This window comes from Lissotriton helveticus, chromosome 3_1 (genome assembly GCF_964261635.1).
Source record: "Lissotriton helveticus chromosome 3_1, aLisHel1.1, whole genome shotgun sequence".
Lineage (NCBI taxonomy): Eukaryota > Metazoa > Chordata > Amphibia > Caudata > Salamandridae > Lissotriton > Lissotriton helveticus.
Window position 1 is genome coordinate 67,161,310 of NC_136061.1, and position 24,042 is coordinate 67,185,351.

Genomic DNA, 24,042 nt, shown 5'->3' on the forward strand with positions numbered 1-24,042 from the left:
TCCACCACCACCGCATCCACCACCACCGCATCCACCACCACCACATCCACCACCACCGCATCCACCACCACCGCATCCACCACCACCGCATCCACCACCGCATCCACCACACCCACCACCATCACTTCCACCACCACTTCCACCACTTTCACCACATCCACAACCACCACATCCACCACCACCACATCCACCACCACCTCCACCACCACCACCTCCACCACCACCACCTCCACCACCACCACCTCCACCACCACCACCTCCACCATCAACACCACCACCACATCCACCACCACCCCCACATCCACCACCACATCCACCCCCACATCCACCGCCATCACCACCACATCCACCACATCCACCACATCCACCACATCCACCACCACATCCACCACCACATCCACCACCACCACCACAACCACCACCACAACCACCACATCCACCACCACATCCACCACCACCATATCCCCCAGATCCACCACCACCACATCTACATGTGTGTGGCTCTGTGTGTGTAGGTGCAAATGCAATGTTCTTGGATTGTCGTCACAATAAAATACACTGAACATAATCTTCACAAAAGTTATTTACAAACGTTTAAGCTATTGCCATTATAAATTACAATAACTTTTATTTAAGTATTAATTATTTACAAAATTAAAAGCCATTGTTATTTGTAATATCAATACATCTAAGTCACGTAAATACAACACACATTGCATTACAAATGCTATAGGTGTCACATTTGCAAAAGTTAAAACTATTGACATTGTAACTGACAAAGCTATTAATTTTGCTACTTTCAAAACCTACACATAAATAAAAAAAGTGTCATTTACAATACCAATAGCTCAAACTTTCCTAATGCGAGACCTATTGCATTTCCAATGCTTGTTTAATATACAGTCCCATCTCGGATCAGTAAACAAAAAAAACGGCACCCATCTCACTTTGTAGTTGCACATGGGCAATGACCCCATCACCGTGCCTCTGTGTCTTTTTGTTCTTCCTTTGGCCATGCTGCAGATCATTTTGTTGATGCTGTACAGTCTCACCAAAAGGTATTGGCAAAGTCAGTAGGTTCCGAAGGCAATACCTAGTTTTTCTAATGCTCATTACTGTTTTATCTCTTGCTTTCCACTTAATGCACGAACACTCATGACTTGGTACACAAAGGCTTTTATAGTGCTTGGGAGGTTTCGACTGCTGCAGCCGGTGTTTGAAGAAAAAAATCTGATGGTATGACTGAAAAGGTGATGTCTTTGCTCCCGGAGGCCCATAAATATGCTGTGGAAAGTGAAGTAGCACTTGGCAAGCGTTTTCTTTCAAACTTCCTTACTGTCTTTACATTTGGTTCAGAGTTTGTCGGTTGAAAAGTACTTAGATACCAAAAACCTCAAGGTTAGTATTCATCCAAATCCATTCTCTTTTTTCGCTACTTACAGTTATTACTAACATACATCCGGTTTTCAGTAGTTGTTCGTTTAACGAATCCGCAGAGGCATGGATGATATAATGAATAACTCTAATGGGAGTACCAGACTGTTTGCTTCCACTGTTCTCCAACTGAATACAACCGTCTGGCTTATGATTCACCTGTTCCACTCCCTTTCCTACCCAAGACTTCCTTCCTCCCTGTCTTTTATGACATCTCACACTTTATACCCCACTATGACATTGTTTGCCATATTTAATTGATTTAAAGCGCTGTCTGGCTCTCCTGCTGTAAAACTGTAAACAAATTTATAAGCGCTCACTTGGCTGTTAAAAAGCCAGCTTAAGCAGAAAGCACTACGGAATATAATTTAATAAATGTACTTCGAAGTGGCATAGTAATAATCCACTGGAAAATGCAATTTCTGACAACACGAACCACCAGCCTGATGAACAAACCAGAGAAATCAAATTCTGTGGAGTCCATCTAGTGATGGCAAAGATACAACCCTCAGGAAAGTGCGGTCTCCAAACCACTAGTGAGTTAATGTTTGTGGATCCCAATTTTGGACCCCACCTAGAATGACAAAGCAGCAAACCCCAGGAAGACTGCTTACCAAGACCTTCAGGTCATCAAGTTAGCCTTAAACATTTCAAACACTTGCAGACTGCCTGATGCAACCACCAGGAAAATGTAGTCCATGGAGTTCTGCTGTAAGTGTCATCAGGTGATCTGAGTTTGGTGTAGTTAGGCCACCTAATAGTGTTGAAAGTGCACCGCCAGTATATGCATCTTCCAAAAACCACCAGGGAGCTGAGTTTTTCAATTAGACATGGCATAGGTGCAACCCAGAGCAAGATGCAACTTCCAGTATCTTGGTGTGATTGCCCATGCAGGGGGAGAGTACTGGCCCTGTGAAGTGAGCTCTTGACATTCACAAGTATGGAAAGGTAGCAGAGGACTAGACTCAGCACCATGGAGGAGGGTATTTGTGAAAAGGAGGCCTGGGTGGACTCCTGTTATGGCTTCCCTTTCACACCCAAGCAGGAATTACTGTAAACTTTTCTGACCTTTCTTGATCGTCTCAGAGCAATGGTGCGATACAGGCAGGTAGCAGAATGGGATAGACCCGATGGAAGACAGGCCAAGGTCTTTGACGTGGGGGGACCACCTTCCGAAAGCAGATGCAAGTCAACACACAGGGGAGCCGGTCCAGGGACAGCATGTGCCCTATACTGCACTATGTCAAAAACAAACCTGATCAATCAGTGGCACATGAGGGGAAAAAGGCGACGGGACAAAAGTAGGCAACACAATGGGCCATGGTTCCCCTATCCGAGCTAAAGTGCTGCACGCCTCCATAAGATGTTAACAATCGACAACAGCAGTAAAATGCAATGCAGCCAGTACTGCCGGATCATTCAGAGAATTGGCCTCTGTACACAGGGGCTCAGGTTCATTGGGGACGCTGGGCACAGACTCACTTGCTCACTTGGTTATCCCAGTAGTGAGCTAAAGTCCAGTCCATCCACAGGTGGGCCCTGCTCTCTGGCTTTCTCTTTCTTTTGTTTGTATGGTACCATCTATGATTCCTAGTCGGGGTCTTCTCCCCAGCTCGTGCGACAGTTTGATGTGTGTCCATCATCCATTATGCATTTATTTAATGTGGACATCGCCCATAGGCATAAGAGTGCTCGACAAAAAAATGTGGAATTAATAGCAACTAACTATTGTATAACAACTGTCAAAAATAAACTGATAAACGACAAAACAGGACAGACTGGTCAAGTCATCACAACACTGGGTAGTCGATCATAGGGATGGGAATAAGTTGAAGTGTTGACAGCCTTAGCAAAGTGTCTATAAAATGGGAAGATTTATTTTTATTTTTAATATGGCGAAGTGGGTGTTGTAAGAATTGCTGGTGGAACAGAGTTCCGGATCCTTGATGCACTTCTAGACAAGGAGTGTTTCCTACAACTTATAATGACTGCGGAAGCTGAAAGATTTGTGCTAGCCCCAATCTGGTTCTTTGTCTAATCGCTGCTGCCACTTCTGTTCCGTCCCTTGTCTGAACCCCATCTCAAATCACTCACTGATGCAAGGGAGAAAGGTTACTTTCTTGGTGTTCTTTGTATTCCTCTTTAAAGAGAACACACATCTCATATCATTCAAAGGTATCTGTCTATTGTCCCACACATCTGCATTTGGGGTCCGGTTAGACTCCAGACCGCTCTTTGCTGAGTGCCTGGTGATTGATTCTAAGACTATTATGAGTACAGCTTGTGTTCTGGTACATCTTCACGATCATCTGTACCTTTAAAGCTCTGGTTGTGATTTCTGTACTGGTCTCACTTCACCAGCTACTCCAGGAATCCTTCCCTTCCTCCCACTACCATATATGTACCTGAACCTCCTAACAAGTGCAATAAATCTCACTAGACGTGCACATTTTTTAATGAAACCTGACGAAGTCTGTGATTTTCAATGATCACTATGCACTATACAACACTACCATATCAGATTTTGTTTTTACTCCTATAATAGGTACCAAACCAAGCAATATTTATACCTGGTCCCATTTTCTGCATATAGGCACTTCTTGGCGGTTTACTAATTTTATTTGCAAAATAACCACCCCTCCATACTTATGCCCCAAATCTTTGATTGTGTTTTTAAAAATTACTCCGAGTTGCTACTTGTACTTTGCTTCTAGTGTGTGGTCAGGATCTGTTGTAGTGTTGGAACAGGGATAATGTGATAGAAATTAGGCTTCCCAGTAATAGCTGAAGTTTTTAAAGATGTGATCTATGTGATTTCCCCTGCAGTCGGGCATTGTCCAGCTTCTATGGGAAGAGAGCTCTGCTGTGGTGTACACCTGCAGTCTTGATGGTGCTGTACGACTCTGGGACGCGCGCTCTGGAAAGATGATCAGTGAATATAGAGGACACTCAGCGGAAATCCTCGACTTTGCTGTCAGCAAGTAAGTGTTGTGGGTATAGGGCTAATCCTTAAATTTGATGCTTTGGTTGATAGCACTAGCTCACAACTTTTCTAGATCCGTAGTGATGTGATGCCTTAGCAGCTGCTCAGAGTATTTTGGTGCTAAGTATATTGGTACCCAGAAGCCCCATTATAGTTCAACAGGCATGTACATGTTTCACTCCACTTATTCCGCTTAATTATATTGATAGTTTTTTTCCCTGTTCCAGTCAGGGACACACGTATTAATAGTGTTGAGGCTAGGGATGCTCAGCCTCTTATATTTATGGATTTGCACTCGTATGCACAAATGCAAATTATGTATGCTTTAGTTAACAATAATTTGGATGCCTCATTCAACTTCTGCCCTCCTGTTCTGATCCCAAGCACCAGACAAAAATGCTGAAATATCTCAGAGCCGTGGGATGTGCTCTGCGTTAAAGAAGGAGCAAAGGGTTAGACCTAGCTATAGATGGTTGCAAAACCCTGTCTCTGCCAACCTGGTCTTGGTTTTTGAGGCATGATGGTCTATGCTGGTATATTTGTCACATCTTCCCCCATTGCCTTAACATTGATCCCGATCCCGCCATGTCATGGTCGGATGCTCGTATGGCACTGTTCATGTGTAAAATCGCTGTGCTATGAACAGGAGGTGATTGTGCAGTTAGAGTTTAAGATCCATTGTTTCTTCTGCTGATACCTCCGTATAAAGCCTTAATCTAATGTCAGCCCATTGTAAGTCATATTCACTTCTCAACCTCACTGTATCACCAAGCATTAGGGACTATAGCAGCATAGAGTGGCACAGTAAGCAGTACACACATCCACCTCCAGCAGAAATGCACCCCGTTATGCATGCCAGAAGGTGGATCGCTTTCATAGGTCCATACCGGTGAAATTAAATTTATATCATGGAGTGGATTTTAGTTTTTTGCCATTACAATGAAATGCTCATTGTAATGGTGAGATAATTGTATTCCTCCGAATGTGGTCCCCAGCTCTTGGTATTGAACAATTCATTTGTTCGTCTGTTTGCAGTGCCAGAGGAGTTGTCCTGGGGTCCCATTCGTCCAGCCTCTAATGCCCTAACACGGATTAAACTATGCCCGCTCCTTGTCATATATTTGCAAATGACATCAATAGCATCTAAGATAATAATAATAATAGTAACATTTATAAAGCGCATGGTTACGCCATCTCGGCGTGTCCCCGCACTAGGTGAGAGGGAGTAGACAGAAGCGACAGCAGGAACTGCCTTGCACTAAGCAGAGAACAGGTGGGTTTTTAACAGCTTTCTGAACTTAGTTTCAGAGCGTTCTAGCATCAGGGGGATCGGCAGTCTATTCCAGTTCTGAGCAGCTAGAAACTGGAAGGAACGACCACCCATTTTGGCCTTCTTTATCTTGGGGATTACTAGCTGTCCCATCCCGCTGGATCTAAGAGATCTACTAGGAACATACTTGGTAACTAGGTCTCCTAGGTATGCCGGACCCTCGCCATGGACAATATGGTTGCATATGACAACCATTTTGAACAGTACTCTTTGCTTAACTGGGAGCCAATGCAATGAGTCCAGTGCCTTTTTTGAAGCCGCTCTCCTAGGCTGCATGAGAGCCAACCGAGCTGCGGCATTCTGTAGAATATTTAATCTCTCAAGGCCCTTTGCAGTGGCTCCCAGGTAGAGTACGTTCCCATAGTCAAGGCGAGACGTAATTAGTGCGTGTATCAACCTCTTCCTAGCCACTTATGGGAGACGATCCAGCGTTTTCCATAGATACGCAACAGCATGTGCAATTTTTATGGTGTTGATTTCTTGCATTGATCCAACTCCAGTCATTGATTTTATTCAGCAAAAAGAGGGTGGATGAGCTTACGAGCAATGGACAAAAATATTTACATTTCCTGAAATGCTTCACTGATTTGAGATACTTTGTCTCAGATTCAGAATCCGTCAACTTTACTGAGCTGTACGCAGAAACCGATATCCGTGGCAACCCGTTCCCAAATATTACTTTCAGCATTGAGCTCTAAATTAGTAAAATGCAGCTTTTGTGGATACTTCAACGTATACTTCTGCTCAGTTGTGAAAAAGACAAGAAAATGCACTTCCGTTTCAGATGTTTAAAAAAAAAAGCAGTTTTACCCAGTTTTCGTCCCCGAGAAGATTTCAAAATGGCTGGCACCTGAGCTGCTGCTTCCCATTAAAGAGGCCGTATTCGAGGTGGTTATTACTTCATGATGCAAATCCTCCTCTGCTCCTACCATTGATACAAGTAATTATGGATCTGAGACTGGGTGCCCTAGGTCTGCATGTTTCTTAGCACTTGTGTTGCTCGAACTGTGACCCAAAGCATTTCATGCTTTGCGCTGAACACCGAATCAAAGTATATTGGCACCATAGATAGAAAAGTTTTTCCTCAACAGCCTGACTATATCAAAATATGCACTCTGGCCATGGTCTCCCACACCCTTTAAGAGGTGGCTCATCTATAAATAAGCCTCTCTCTGTACATTTACAAGTGACTCTCTGTAGTGTAGAACACTCCATTAGTAGAATGCCATCACCTGCAATCCAAATAGGTTATGTTCCTCTGGTTTTTCATGGGGTTTTCCCACAAGACTGACTGATAAACCCCCCATTAGTAAAATAATTTTTGCCAAAACGGCAAGCTGTTCAATAAATAGAGCTCTACTACCCGTTCACAGGAACCAACCTCAAAGATGAGGCAGTTTAGAGAGTATAGCCTGTGCATTACAGAAGACTGCAACTTCTGCCTACTTTCGACGTCCTTTTACCCTCTGAGGGTCATGACTCAATAGGGAGAAGCTGAAGTGATAAAGTTAATCTTCCAAACCATATTGCTTAGAGGTGATCACCAAGTTATTGTCAGGTGCCCCACAAGACTTACCTCTGCTTGTGAAGCGATTCCGCAGAGACAAGAGTACCCGCCCCTGTACCCACCTGACCCTCGTGGAATGTAGGACCCAGCAGGGATGAGATGGACGCAGGGAAGGGAGCCAGAAAAGGATGTAGAGGCTTGGTGTGGGTGTGGAGCTTGCGGGGTATCTCGGTGCCAACTGGAAACCAGAAAAGAACCAGATCAGAAAAGAACCACACCTCCCGCTTTCGAAGTAACCCCTAAAACACACACAGAAATAGTTTTCCCTCCAGGAACTCACCGGTGCTTCTGTAGACTACGGTATCCAGAGGTCATTGCAGCTCCGAAGAAAGATAACCAAGGTGAGGCGCTCCTGCGCAAGATACGCAAGCCAATCCAAAGGAAAAGCGCTCCTGCGCATATTGCACAAACCTAAACTTAGTCACAACTAACATTATGGCATCCCTGGAAGGCAAACGTAAGCTAGGAAAAATGCTCCAGCTCTGTGGAGCTATCCCCCAAAGTAGCGCTCCTGCGCGATGGGGAAACAAAACAACTGTGAGGAAAACCCACAGGAAAGCACACCTGTGCAAAGACCCTTAACCCCTGTACAGCGCTCCTGCGCGGCAAGAGTTAGTGTAGGCCGAAACCGGCACCGCCCTGGATAGCGCTCCAGCGCGGCAAAACCAAAGGAAACCAGACAACGCTTCAGCGCTAGTACACCACGAACAAATAACAAGCGCTCCTGCGCGGCAGGGGTTCAATGTTCATGCGCGGCAAGGAAGGCAAACCAACAGCGCTCCAGCGCGGAGTAGAACAGCTGATTCCTGACGCGTCTCAGCTCCGGGAACATCACTCGCGTCTCAGGAGACTCCAGAAAGAATTCGAAGCACGGAGCCGGCGGGAAACGCGATGTTTAAGCGTTTCCCCCGGAAGTGCTTCTGTGAACTAAGGTCAGCTGCCAAGGACTAGACCGGAAGTGAGTATCCCGGCACTTGTGTGTGTTTAGCGGGGATGGCGGGGAACGGCAAGCGCCGCCGCGAAACACGACAGTTATACATTATAATAGTACAGGATAGTCACTGGATTTCAATCAAGATGGATCGATTTTACTTTTAACCAGTAGCTCTTTTAGATTATGAAAACAAAGTAATCCTTACTGTTCTGCCAAAACATTTACCCTTCTAACTTGTCACACACATTGGCATCCTGATAAATGTGGTCTTGGTTCTTATTTAAAAATTATTACATGGAGACAGTCCCTCACCCATTACTATTGAAGGTAATTTAGGCTTCATGAAAATTCCTGGGATGTCCCCCCTACCCTAAACACCTGAAGAAACAGAAGCTTGCACTGGTGGATCTAGCGAAAATCCTACATGCTTTGGGTTGCATGATTGTCTTTGGTTCGATAAGTCTCGTACTTTCATGCTCCTGTCACAGGATGTTTCTTGGATTTAAAGTGTTTTTTCAGTTTGCAACAGCACTGTTCAGTCTTAACTTCTCCCTTAGCGGTTTCCCAATTTCAAGGTCTTGGTAGCTTTTCATCTTGAAAGTTGGTGGAGTACCCTTATTTCCTTACCTAAGCGACTTGTTGACGAAGATCAGACTTCTGATGAAGCATTGCGTCACATACAGAGCTTCATGGTCTGTTTTTGGTAGATGCAGAGAAATCTTATCGAGTACAAGAGTGGTAACTTAGGTTCATACGTTCGATTCCGGAATCTGTCCTTTTGCAGGAGAGTGTGTGTACAGCATCAGAGCCTTAGTAGCTTTCTTTCTTCTGAACTTGGTCCTCTGCATAAGCAGAGCCTGCTGCGCCTGCCTCCTTCCTCTAGTTGGTGCCCCTGCAAGGGCTGCAGATGAGTTACTGCCAAAGTTCCCTGGGCTTGCAGTGGAGCCATTTCACTGGACACCTCTGCAAATATAGTATGGTTTCACTCGCACTCTGCTGGTGGTTTGAACTTTTTGGTGGAACAACCATTTCAGCTGGATTGGCCATTGATCTTTGGAGTGTGAAAGAGCAGAAGCTCCACGTAAATGATTTGCAAAGAGAAACATTTGTTGATCGCTGATGGTATCTGTCTCTCCAGTGCAAAGTTGTTGTCATTAATTGTTGACCGACAGTGCATTGCACGATGTCCAATAAAAAGAGGCAAGGTTTGGCTCCGAGAGTCTCTACTCTGGGTGTAGTTAACGGACGAAAATGCTGCTCTGATTGTGTCTGTGATTGTCATTCCTTTGTGGTCCTATAGCTTTGTCCATATGCACCTGCATCTACTGCCTCTTGTGCTCTGTATCCCTTCACAAAAGTTATTTCAAAGCCTCGTCTTCTGTTGGCAGGTATTCACTAGGCAGTCCTTCTCAGCCTTGCTCCTCACATTGCTCTTTTACTGAATGTCTCATCAGTGACACCCCCTTCTGCATTGGAGGAGCCTGCGTGGGTGTTGCATTTAGCAGCACATTTTCCTAGGAGCAAGGCCAACTTCTGCTCAAGTGGTGAACCTTCAGATCGACAGTGCCTAGGACCTGTTCCAAAGTTCCTGTTAAGTCTTCCCCCAGCAGAGACTCCAATGCTGGTAGTGTAGGCGTCACCCTAACCATGCCTGTGCACCTGCTCCAAGAAGACCCCAGGCCTATTCCCCATGACTGTGAATCGAAGAAAATAGCGGCCATAGGTGAAAACATTTACAGCTCAGGGAGCCTTGCCCTTCACTACTCATGCTGTATAGAAAATGGCCCAGAAGATTCTGCCAAATCTTTCGCTTCAATCGTGAAATCATTTTACAGAGGTCATGCATTAAGTGCAGAATGCAGCCAAAGAAATCTGTAGGTCTGGTTCTGAAAGTCTATTCCGTGACATGTTCGATGTGCTGCTCCCTTTGAAATCTGCTGGCATGACTGGGTCTGTTCCACCAGATTTGCATGGGATGTCCAGGCTAATCGGATATAATTTTATGGATTCATCTGATACCCTGGATGTGGCCTTCACTGGCTGCCAATTCCAAAGGGAGTAGTGAAAGTTTCCTTGGTTTTCCAGGAAAGGCCTTTTCAACACCATCAGTACTCACAGCTGAGATGGCAGCCGAATGAGTTCCTGCACGTAAACAGGGGATCACAGTGTGTCAAAGATTGTCATGGCCAGCAACAGCCTTCCTCCTCTCCAGCTCCACCTGCAAAACCAGTTAAACTCTTTTGAAGGAGCATGTGTGGCTAGTGGGGGAGAGGGTGTCTTGCCACCTGCCTTGTTGAAAAACTATCACGATGGACCACTGGATGCTGCAAGTAATAAGGTATGACTTCATCCTTCCTTTTCGATAGTTTACTCCTTCAATTTCCTCTACCTGCTCAAACACCTCAGATGAGTATGCTTGTATCCCACAGTATTCTACACCAAGAGGTCTTGACCCTGCTGAGAAAATTGGATGTGGAGCTAGTTTCGAAGCACAAGATCGGAAGGGATGTTCTTTCCGTTACTTTTTTGTTCCAAGAAAGACTGAGATATTTGTCCCATTCTCGACTTACTGGTATTAAATGTATTCCTCTGCAAGGAGAAATTCAAGAAGCTATCCCTTACAGGTTCTGTTGACTGTTCTGGAAGAGTAGATGGTGTTCCGCAACTTGCAGAATGCATATTTTCACATACTGGTGTGATAATTCAGGAGGGGGCACCTACCACTTCTTCAGGCTTCTGAGTCTCCTGGCAGCCTGTATCCTGCTGGTCACTCACGCTTGTTGGCACATGCTTGCTCTTTAGTGGTGGGTCAACACTGGGCTGTGCTGATATACACTGTCCAGATTTCCCCAGAGGAATAAGTAGGTCTTCGGTGCTGGTCATTGACTTGCAGGTGACGCCTCTTCCCTCAGTGACCATGGTTGTGAACGATGCCACTTTTCAGTTGGGGTGCTCCTCTGAATGCCTGGGTGATCAGACGCCTTTGGAATCTAGTGAAGCAGAGGTTTCATCAACCTGCTCAACCTTTGGACGATGTTCCTGATGCTATAGGCCTACTTGTTCTGCATCTGTGGTCAGTTGGTTCTGATCCTCCTGGACGAAAGGCCTGCAATGTCCTATGGTAACTAGCAGGGCAGTGTGGGCTCACATCTTTGAAGTCAGGAGGCATTGAATCTGTGAGCCTGTGCTCTAGCTCACCATGTCTTGCTCGTCATCAACCATCCTATGGGTACCTCCTCACCCATGAGGGACGTTTTCGCCCACCAACTTTACCTCCTAAAGCATAGAATGGGACTATCGGTAACAGTGCTAAACTGGTTCACCTCCCTCCTCCAAAACAGATCTCAAGGATTCAAGGTCAACCAATCCTTATCTAACCCCACCCCAGTCACTTTGGGAGTACCCCAGGGATCTTCCCTCTCCCCAACTCTGTTCAATTTGTTTATGGAACCACTCACTGAGCTTCTCAACTCTGCAAATATCCAATATCACATGTACGCTGACGACACACAACTCTACATAAAGGTCCAGTCTCTTGAAGACATCAAGGCCTTTAACTCAACGCTCCAAAAGACACAGACCTGGCTGGCTAGGAACCATTTAAAACGAAACACACCAAAGACAGAATTCCTCTTAATCGCTCCCCCCAACCAAACAACCATCATCCTTGAGTGGATGAAGCACCTAACTGCACTTGACGGTCAACCTCTCATTATAGATTCCGCCAAATCCCTAGGAATAACCCTGGATCATAAGCTAAATATGCAGACGCACATCAGGGCTGCAACTAAAGGAGCACATTTTCAGATGAACGTCCTGAGAAAGTTGAAACCCTTCATACCCGCAAACGACTTTAAACAGGCAGTTCAAACTCTAGTAATTCCCAGAGTTGACTATGGGAGTGTCGCTCTCTGTGGCCTTCCCAAATCGATGACCTTCATGCCCTCAACTGGTTGGCTTTTGAGGCTAGAATCAATTTAAAAATTGCCTGTATGACACATAAGGCATTACATCACAAAACCCTGAGGTACCTAGCTGAGAAACTAGTGCTATCTGGTGGTAACAGAGCTACCAGGAGCTCTGATAATCTTCTACTTAAACCTCAACATTTCTCCAAGAAGAAAACATACAACTGTACCTTCTCAGGAATGGCTCCCAGGATTTGGAAAGCCTTACCCCCAGAAACGAAACTTAACCCGTCTGCTGCCTTTTTAAAAAAAATAAGTGAAATCAATTCTCATGTCCAAATTTACTTGAACTTTTCTTGTACACTCTTGTAGATAGGTGCTCATTTCTAATAGTTACCAATACTGTCACAGAAGTCTGTATATGTATATTTATATGAATATGCCACTCACCTATATTTGCCTTGTAAAGCGCTCTGTTACCTGCAAGGGTCTTGTTCGCTCTATACAAAACCGTCAAAATAAAAAATAAAGTGATTCAGTACATATTTGCCTGCCAGGCCACCCCGCCAGCAGACCTCTGTCACGCTCGGGAATATGAACTACCAGTTGTTCTTCACCCTCCAGTTTCTGTTGCATAGAACTGTCTTTTCTCCATTTATTTCTCTGCTTGCTCGAGTGTTGATCAAGTTGCAGTAGAAATGTGTACAAAGAAGTGATCTTAATTGCATCTGAATAGCCGCAGTGGATGTGGTCCCCTTGCATGTCCGTACCTGGTTCGCTTGTCTCTGTGCCATCTCATTCAACTTCTGTTCAGAGCGCACCGTCTCTCATAGTAAGGGAGGAGGAGGAGGAGGCAGAATCTGCATCTGAAATTCCAGAATCTCCACCAGATTCTGGAGATTGAGCAAAGCAGATGGAGGCCGCGTGAGTTGTCTGCAGATATTGTGGACATAATCTTACCAGTGTAGCGTACCACAACAACAACATATTTTTGTTCCGTACACTTGTCCTGCTTGGTCACTTGATCCGTTGAAGAAAAGGTCGATGCCCTTAAAGCTTACCTTTCTGGTGTCTTGGACTTTGTGCTATTTCAGCCCTGCAAAGCTTTGCAGTGGGTCCTAGGTCACTCTTTAGTTTTGGTGCACTGGACTGAATTGTCCATCTACTTGTCTTCGTGTCGTTGACATGGGAAACAATTGTGACATAGACCGGACTGTAAGATAGCTGTTTCAACTTTTCTAAGCCAGTCTGGTACATAGGGATATTCAGGAGATATGGAAGCTGCAGAAAGATAGACCATCGACCACGAGGATCATTACCAAAGCTAGGTAACTTGTTTTACACGCGATTTAGTATTGAACAGTAGAAATGGGTTGTTAGATTGTGATGTAAGTGGAATCGGGACCCAGTCAAGTAATCTCACAGGTGTTTCCCTGATGAATCTCATGGTTTGCTTGCCAAGTTGAAGTTTTTTAGAATGAGAACTCGTTTGATTGGTGTAGATGGCGAAATATATCCACTTGTAGTTTGAAAATCTCAGTGTATGTGTACATAGCAGCCTTTAAAACCGTGATATGCATTTACTACTAGGTTTTCACACAGTAATGTTTACTTTGATTAGTCAAGTCATTTATATATTTAACATTCGGAGTGTGGTATTTTGACGGCCTTTCAGATTCCACCAGCCCATTTTTCTTATGACCTGAAGATATTTTTGAGCAAGCAATTTTCTGTTGACAGAAGCTTTTCCCACCTAGATTTTAACACATTCTTGACAACAAATAGTTCACCATAAATGTATCTCAGATTATAGTAAGAGAAACCATCTTTTTGAGAATTTACGTTTGGTGTTCTTTTTTTGGTACGTTTGTGTTCGTGTGGAGACGTTGCTAAGTACAGTATTTTGTGGTTCTTTTCTTTAACGTTTTCTAGCCTAACTTTTGTTGTGGGCAATTGTTCTGCAACAAAGTATTTGTGGGGTGGAGTATACATTGAAAAAATAAGTTATATTTTGTAATGCTGTTTCTTTTGATTGCTTTACATTTCTCCAGATTGATTGATGTAATCCTACCTGCTTTTGACAACACATGTATTTTTAATAGGGCTTTATTGGCTTACACATAGTTGGCTTTTTTTTTAATCTGTCGCCCAGAGAGGAGAAAATAAGGTGAAATTGACATCAGTGAAAGTGTTACTTTTAGGTCACTTTATTACTTAAGTAGAAACTTCTATGATTTACATAGCTGGCGCTACTTGGTTGAATTGCAGCAAATTCTTCCATATTAACTCTTAAAATAAGATATTTTGCAGGTGGGTATGTTATACATCAGATGAACCTTCCCCGAATGTGTATCCGCATAGAACAAATTATTTTCAACTGCAATAGAAAATAAAAATACCATACCTCGTAAAGAGGATGAGGTCCGTAGCTTGCTTGCAAGAAATTGAGAACACAATGGGAAAGTTGTAACTATTTCTGAATGAGATAGGGGCTCATTAACCTGGTGCCAGATGCTTAGCATGTTTTCTCAGTCATGTAAACCACACAAAGATAAAGGGCCAGATGTAAGACCCTTTTTAGGTTTCGCCCTGGGCGTTCAACTGCGTAGCAGTTGCTCCGCCCACGGCGAAACCTCATGATCCTACATATGGACTTTGGTTCTGCCTCTGTCTCCCATTGGCTAGCTCCATAAATGGAGGCTAGCCATTGGGAGACAGAGGCTGTCAATCACGCTTTCTCGTGAAAACGCGATTCGGGGGCGTTTCTCGGGCTTTTTTTAAGTCCCGCCCCTTTGTCCTGGGCTGCGCTGCCATTGGCTGCCGGCCCGGGACACCCCCGTGACGTCATTCCCCGGGCCGCGCTGTGATTGGCTGCCGGCCCGGGACACCCCCGTGATGTCATTTCCCGGGCCGCGCTGTGATTGGCTGCCGGCCCGGGACCTGACTTGTTTAGCCGAGTGGTCAATTGGCATGAGGGCCGTGCAGTGGCTGTGCGGTTTCCCGTTCCCAAGCCTTTGAGATCAACAATTTTGTGTGTTTATATTTATGATGTATTTATTTGGATGTGTATTGTTTTTTTATGGGAGGGCTTTCCTGGTGTGGATGCAAGTACTCATTCAGGCCGGTTTCTCACATCCAGGTCGACCAGTGATATCCTTACATGTCCCTCAGCGGTGAATATTACAGTTGATCCTTGTTAGGGTAGAAAAAAATGGGTTTTGCCCGTGCCTTCTGCTTTGTGTCGCCATTGGCTTTCTGAACTACACTGTTGGGATGACTGCAGCCAGGCGCGCAACGCCCATAGGGCCCCCCTCCCCCTCCATGTGTGAGACCGGGCTGACAGCCTCCAGGGCTGGCTGGTCTGACTTCCGTCTTATCGCAGCCGCACCCGAGTACTTCACAGGTCTTTAATGACCATTTACTTGTTAACGAGGCTTTGCTGGGTTTTTTTTTTATCCCTTCTTAGATTCCCCTGAATCTCCACTCTGCCTATTACCCCCTGCCCCAACATTTTTAGTAGCCCTCGCCACCGCAAAATGTGGTTCTAGTTGCGCCTCTGCCTGCAGCAGTCTTCTAAAAGTGGATTCTCGGCGGGGCAGGCGAGGACTTTTATGTTGCCGATGGGGAAGGGTTAACAGCACCAAGCTGGGCAGAGTCTTATGTGTTGGTAAAGCACTATTGAGCCGAAGCATTTAGAGTTACATTAAGGGCAACTCAAACACCGTGACTGGTTCAACACCGGACCCTTTTTTTTGCCGCCTTCAGCGGGTCCTTTTCTCAAGCTGGAGGCAGGTTTCTCCCCATCACGAAAAGATGGCAATTTACACACGGCGATAGCCTCCCCTTGAGCACAGGAGTAGTCGCACTACAATAGCAAATTGGTGTAGAAGCGTGAGTCGCTGTGTTGTATTCTGAGAATATTCTTTGGACCTTCGAGGATCCCACTTACTGCGTGCAAGAGAGCGCTACACACGGCTGGAGGCTGTGTTGGATTGCAGAACCTCCTGGACTTATCATTCTAACACAGCAGGATAATAATGGACTTTAAATACTTCTTTGCTAAGGCAGGGACAACGTTTTGCACGATCCCGTTTGTGTTTAATTTTATTGTACTTGATTTATTGGAACCTATTTTAGACCTGGGTCTGCGAAATGTTTGTTTCCAGCACGATGATGTTTTCTTTTCACTTAAAATCGTTCACATAATAATTGTACTGCAACAGTTCCATAAGGCGTTTAGCCCACAGGGTGGCACTGCTCCACTATTCAATTTTTACCAAACATGAGGCTGAAGGAGGGCAGTTGATTACGTGAATTTGAACTTGCAAAGTGTACTCCAGGGGCATCCAATGTAGGTCTTGGAGGACTGCACTATGGCTAGACTTGGTGTTTGAGTATCTCTGTAACTGACTAATATATATATGCTCGGTTCGGGATCATTATTTTCATATATATATATTATTCTAAACAGTGGAAATCGGCTATGCGTTTTACCTATTTTGGGCGCCTACGTTTAACACAGACCTCTGCCGGGGGTGTTTACCCCAACTGAGCTAACTGAGTTTGACTGAATCCTTTACATTGAATTTGTTCGGTCAGACCAGGTACTTAGAGCTGTCAGCACCATAACCTTGTAAGCAGGGGCATGACCTCTGGGTATGTTTCGAAATCGAGATGCTTAGTGTGGTATATAAATAAATAATACCGGATCTAGGTTTTACTGGACATAGCAATAACAGATAGCTCAATAAATAAGAGTCAAGATTCGAGGTAGTAGGAGTTTGCAGGTTTAATACAACATAAAGGACGGGAACAGGACAACCTGCACGGGAACAGGATGGCAGCGCTGCCGGGGGCAGGATCAGAATCGGCGTAACATTTAATAACAGTGCACAAATATATATACTAAAACAGTTGCATTACAATGAATTACAGTAGGCGGAGCAGTGGGTGTGGTCAATAGCAGTCGCGAAAGATAAGGGTGAAAATGGGTGTAACAGGGGCGTATACATAGACATGTGATGTAAACGTAACAGAATATGTCATAAATGGGGCGGAAACATGGAGGGGGCTACCTAAGGAGCCGGGACCTCTAACCTAATGGTGCGCGCAAACTGACAATGACGTGTTACTAGGAGAAGCTGGGGGCTATGAACTCTGTGCTAGGAGCAGAGACTGAAGTCTGGAGAGTCAGGGCGACATGTACCTAAACAGTATCTAGTATCTGATGTTTAGAGAACATGTTGATATAAACTAAGAGTCAGGAGGGGAGAGGCTAACGGACTCTAAGACTGGAGCATGCATTATTCTACATGTAGTGCGTGATGAAGAATATTAAATGACCATTAAATGCAGTATTTCTCTTACATGGAGACGTAAAGGCTAGACAATGACGGAAACTATTGATGCGATTCAGTAGCTTAGGAATGCAGAGAAGGGGGGCTGGACTGATAACTAGAATCATAACATACTCTTGGCAGACTCGTAGGCAGAGCCAGGCTGAGCCGGGCACTGTGAGGCAGGAAGTAAGTGAAGGGTCGAGGATACAGGTGGGGGCTGTATCGCTCCTCAGCGAGGCTCAGGAGACAGGAACTGAATCTGGTGTCCGGGCCCTTTTGAGGCCTAGAAACGGGGACTTTACAATGAAATAACGTGCACACTGAGAAACGTGGCAACGTAACTTTACATAGGCCTGATACTCGTAGTTTTCACGAGAACTGGAAACTGGCATACTAGTGATGGACACAACTGTAATTGCGTCTTTAATCAAACATGGGGGATACATATGCATATTTAATCATGCACACATAACATAAGATGGAGGACACGTAGGGACACAGAACATGGCAAAATTTACTTTTCCACATTCCCTCCTTGTCACTACGTTTCCATCAGGAAACATCAATATTCATGATACCATCTATCATTTCATACAGTATCATTTGCTCGTCTCGAGTTTTCTTGGAACTGGATTTAGGACGGGACTTGGGACTAGGAACACATGATGTAGCACAAATGCCGCAAATCGCAGGGCCACATTGTAAACAGAGGCAGCAACTGAATATGATCGCTACTGCAATACCCAGAAATGACAATACTTTCCATCCCCAGGCGGAAATTATATTCCAGAACCAACCGGACCATGTCCAGGTGCCTGGATCTTGGTGTAACATATGGGCAATTTTATGGAGTCTGGTAATAGCTGAATAAACAGACGGCGCGTTATTAGGAATGAAAATGCAGCAACTAGATCCGATGACTCTACAGGCCCTGCCCCTATCGGCCAGTATGACGTCAAGGACGAGACGATTCTGCAGCACGACAATTCTCATAAAGGATTGTTCTTCGGTTAAGTTACCTAGAGCAGAAGTAGTCTCAATCACTACTGCTTCAAGTGTTCTGGTTAATCTACGTATCAGTTTACTATTTACAACAGTACCTAAGTAGGGGAAGACACCTTTATTGATATCTATGTATTGTTCTAGAGCAGTTTCAGTATAATCGACAATCGGGAGATTTCTCTTGTGTCTAGTATGTACTAGGTGGGAATTCCTATGATAGTCAGGTGGGGCTAGGAAAACTGGTGGCAGTAGGAAGGCAATGTAACATGTACCCTCCCAATCGAGGGGCAGACGAACATATGCGGTCTGACCACAAACAAAATAAGAATGACGTGAAGCTTTGAAAATAGATTTCCTACTGTCACTATACTTGACAATAGTAGTACAATCACTATGGCCTACATGTACGGAACCATTATTTCGGACACATAATTCACCTTTGACTGGTAGTACTGAAATAGCAGGTAAGTCTGGAGTAGAATCAGACTGAACATTCAGGACCATGAAATTCGAAGAATAATTACCTAGATTATAAACTTCATTCTCTAGATCTAACCCTGTTCTGTGGGGAAGACCTTGCTTGTCTGGGAAACATGTACTGTTCAGAAAAGACATATCTGTTGAGGATGACGTTAACGTGGACCATGCTCCACACGAACCATTATGTGAAAATGGATAAGGAAAGAGTGGCAGAACTCCCTTCGGTGTCTGGAAAGGGGGGAGTCGACCACACACCCAACAATTTGTGGCATTGCTGGTCTGGTGTGAATAATGTAACATGCGGATAAAGGAGTTATTACGCATAGCAAGACGATATGAGAGTTCATGAGGAGGCAGATCACTAAACGTGTGCTCTACTGTAACATTAGCAGACTTATTTACATGAGAAACTGAAAAACACAAATAAAATGCATAACTGGTGCAGGAGATCATAATGCTGAAATATAGCAGAAAACATAAAATAATAGTGCAATTTCTAGAGTTCTCACTAACTCTCTCTCTGTGGGGGTCTATTATATACATGTCAGAAACCGGTCTAACCGTTTCACCTAGGGGAGGACTTAGACAATCAAACTGGCTGACTTATTTTACTAGACCTTAGTTTAAGCTTATACTCCTGTTGCGGAGTTTTCTCTAACAGGGAAGGGTTCGTAGCAATGTCTTTTGCGGGACAGTCCTTAAGAATAGTACTTTGGCAGTCTTTAAGATCCTCGGAAATGTTCTTTGAAACAGGTTTCAATCCAAAAAATCTTTTCACATGTGACAAATGGACCCAGCCCTTCCTGCCTTCCAGCTTGACGGCAGTACGGGTGGCCAGGAGGACCTGTCGGGGTTCCTTCCAGCGGGGCTCCAGCGGACTTGAACGATCAAAGTTCCTGACCAAAACCATGCATCCGGGAACGATTTCATGCGGTGCCACCTCGGTATTGTCTGGAAATGCGGCAGCAACCTGTGAACGACAAGAGTTGAGGGCAGACATCAAGGAAGCTAGGTAATCTGTCAGCATATTACTTGAAACATCGGTAATACTTCGAGGTCTAGGTGTACCCCACATGTTAGGGGGGCGGCCGAATACGACCTCATAAGGAGACAGACCTGATCTGGAATGTGCGACCATGCGCATATAAAACAAGGCAACTGGCAGAGCTACTAGCCAGTCCACACCTTTCTCTTTACATACTTTTGCAATTCGGATTTTCAGGGTCTGATTATGTCTCTCTACGAGACCGGCTGCTTCTGGATGGCGTACACAATGGAACTTCCACTGGTACCCTAACAAAAGGGAAACATGTTTCATCAACTCGGATGAGAATGGCTGGCCGTTGTCAGAATATACGACTCTAGGGAGTCCGTAGCGGGGGAAGAATTCACGAACCAACTGCTTGGCAGTGGTCGCGGCTGTGTAATCTGGGACTGGATATGCCTCTGTCCACCTGGACAAAGCGCATACCACTACAAGGACATACTTGAAACCTCGACATCGCTCCATCTGAATATAATCCATCTGGAGGACTTCAAAAGGGTGGTCAGGGGGCTGGAATCCACCTTGTTCCACCGGGACACTTTTACCTGGATTAAACTGGCAACATATCATACAAGTACGGACCTTCTGCTTGGCTGCAGCTCGTAAATGCTTGTTGAACCAAATGTTCTGGATACTATCTAACATAGCTTTTTCTCCTAAATGTGCTGGACTATGTGCGGTATTGATAATGACTTGAACCATGGAGTCGGGGAGAAACCATGTGGCTTTACCCTTCGTTACCCATCCCTGATCTGTCTGGACCCCTCCTTGTTCGGACCATTTCTTGATTTCATCGGGAGTAGCATGTAACTGGATATCTATGACATCTTGAGTGGGGTCCTTAACTGTCATACAGGTAGTCAGATCTGGAGTGTATGTCGGTGTCTTATTAACTGGAATGTCTGGTGTCTGTGCTGTAAGCTTGGCTGTGCGATCTGCTAGATCATTACCTTGAGAAATAGTGTCAGTAACTTTCGTATGTGCTTTGCATTTCATGATAGCAATGGATGTCGGTAAGTGTATGGCATCTAACAGAGCTTGAATAAGGAGACCATGCTGAATCTTGGTTCCATGAGAAGTCATGAAACCTCTCTCCTGCCAGAGCACTCCGAAGTCGTGTACGACTCCAAATTCGTAACGTGAATCTGTGTAAACATTAACTTTCAGGTTCTTGGCGTGTATGCAGGCTTGTCAGAGCAACTAGCTCTGCTGCTTGAGCAGACAGGGTGTCAATACGGTGTGTTTCTATAACTTCAGTGTCAGTAGTCACTGCATACGCGTCTACTAGTTCTCCTGTACTTGTTCTCATACATGAACCATCCACATAAAGTGTCAGGTCTGGATCTGGTAATGGAATATCTGTCAGATCTTGTCTTGGCTTAGTCATAATATTAACTACTTCCACACAGTCGTGTGTGGCAGGATTTGAATTAACTGACGGTAACAGTGTAGCAGGATTTAAAACGTTGCAGCGTCTGATTTCTATGTGTGGCTGGAACAGTGTCAATTCATAACCTGTTAAACGTGCAATTGTCAAGTGCTGAGTCTGTGTTCGGTTTAAAAGAACTTCCACGGAGTGTGGGACTTGTACTGTCAAGGAATGTCCTAATACTATGGAATCACTTTGTCTGATAGCTAGTGCTGTGGCTGCAACTGACTTGAGGCACGCAGGCAGAGCCTGGGCTACAGGATCTAATGTGCTCGAAAAATAAGCACAGGGCTTGTATTGTTCTGCTTGATCTTGTGTGAGAACAGATAATGCTGTACCTTCGCGTTCAGTGACAAAAAGTGTAAAAGGCTTACTGTAGTTCGGTGTTGCTAGAACTGGAGCTTGGCATAGAGCCTTCTTTAACTCATTAAAACTAAATGTATGTTCAGATGTCCAAGGGAGGACAGTCGATACGGCTGCCTCCTGTGTCGTTAACTGTATCAGTGGTTTAGCTAGAAATGCATACTGAGGAATCCATTGTCTGCAGTAAGAAGTGAGGCCAATAAAAGCACGTACCTCCTTCTGGGTCTTGGGCTGAGGAAGACTCGCTATTAACTGGATACGGTCGGGTGTCAACTGCCTACCCCTCTTGGACAGTAAGTGGCCTAAATAGATCACTTGCTGGACACAGAATTGAAGCTTAGAAGGGGACACCTTGTGCCCCATCTCGGCAAGGAAATACAAGACTGTAAGGGATGCTCGCTCGCAAGCACGTTCAGAACGGGCTGTGATCAGTAGATCATCGACATACTGGAGCAGGGCAGTGTCAGTTGGCATGTGAATATTGTCTAGTTGTCTCTTAAGTGCTTGACTGTAAATACTTGGACTTTCTGTGAAACCTTGAGGAGCGCGTGTGAACATATAGCTCCTTCCATTTAAACAAAATCCGAAAAGAAACTGGCTGTCTGGATGAATGGGGACACTGAAGAACGCGTTCTTGAGGTCTATGACTGTAAAAAATGAGGCTTCAGAATCAATGGCTGTCAATAGGGAAGAGATATCTGGGACAACTGGGTACTGGGGAATAATACATTTATTAAGCTCTCGGAGATCAATCACTAATCGATCTACTGGAGGTGCATTTGGATCAGTACGTTTCATGACTGGAATGATCGGAGAATTACATACATTGGAGTCAGTTTCTACAACTACTCCATGAGCGATGAGCTCGTCAATAATTTTGGATAAGGCTGCTACAGCCTCAGGTGGCAATCTGTACTGTCTGATTCGTGGTAACACTACACCTGGCTTGAGAGTCACACGATGGGGTGTGATTTGCATGAAGCCAACATCAGTTGGACCTTGTGCCCATAGATGCTGCGGAACATTAGACAATCTCGGATCAAAATCTCGTAATACATAGTGACCCTTGAAGTCACGTAGGAACAGTCGTATTCCCTCGGGGGAGCAGCATATGACTGCACCTAATTCTTTCAGTGTCTTAATGCCTAACAGATTTTCTGGACATGACTTCGTAAGTAACAGATCAGTAGTGCGGGACAATGGACCTACTTCTAGAGTAACTGGCTGAGATATCTCATTTACAATAGGCTTTCCTGAAAATCCAAGGGAAACATTTCTTGAGCCTGAGAGCGGAGCCCCTGGAACTTCGGCGTGACTGATGGTGGTCCTACTTGCCCCTGTATCAATCAAAAACTTTCTGTCTTTCCCTAATACTTGACTATGAACATAGGGACCCTCTTGATCTACAGGTATCTCGATGAGAGGCAAGCCTACCTCCCTCTCTAGGCTGTTTCATGAATATGGCTGATACTCTGGATACTCGGACTGTGCATACTGGTACATCTGCTGTGTAACATGCTGTGTTGCAGCAATAGGCTGCGGTACTCGAACTGTCTGTTGTGCATTCTGTGGCTGAGAAGTCTGTGAAACTTGTTCTTGTCTAGGCGGACGTGGTCTTTCTTTAGTCTTACCGGTAGCTATATTATGTTTCAGAACTGCACACTCGTTTATGAAATGACCTGGCTGTTTACAATAATTGCATGTCCCTTTAACGGGAGCTGTAGGATGACTGGCTTGATTCGGACCCCTCTTCTGACTGTCTTGAGGAATAGATTGTGCAACTAGTACTTTCATTTTCGTGTCTTTCATACGTTTCCTTTCGTGATCTTGTTCTTCTCTGATTCTATTCTGGTGGTATTGGAGCATCTGTAACATCTGGGACGGGGTATTAGCTTGCCAGGTACTTTCGACTTTCAAAACTCGATTCTTAACTTGTGGACTTGAATTCTCGACTAATTTAGTAACAAAAAGATGAGGGTATGACTCGCTACTTGTCTTGAGGCCACTGTTTATACTAAAACATTTTTCAAATCTAGAATAAAAATCACTAGTGTCTTCGTCTTGTTTCTGTTTACAGGCTGAGATTGCATCCCAGTCTTCCTTTTTAGTGGCTAATAATCTTGGCAAAACTTGTATTAACGGTTCTGGTAATTCTTTACATTTTTCTCCTAGACCGGTACCTGGTACTCGTATCTTAACTTCAGCTTCGAGAACTGCCCAATCGATCT

At 44.7% G+C, this 24,042-nt stretch overlaps 1 protein-coding gene across 1 annotated transcript in view; it reads left to right on the forward strand.

The window, feature by feature from the left end:
* The window catches only part of AAMP (angio associated migratory cell protein), a 128,877-nt gene that overhangs the window by 96,930 nt on the left and 7,905 nt on the right, over positions 1-24,042 (forward strand). Inside the window, exon 10 of the mRNA XM_078679252.1 lies at positions 4,261-4,415. Within this exon, the coding sequence (XP_078535378.1) occupies positions 4,261-4,415 (155 nt within the window). The remainder of the gene's footprint in view (positions 1-4,260; positions 4,416-24,042) is intronic.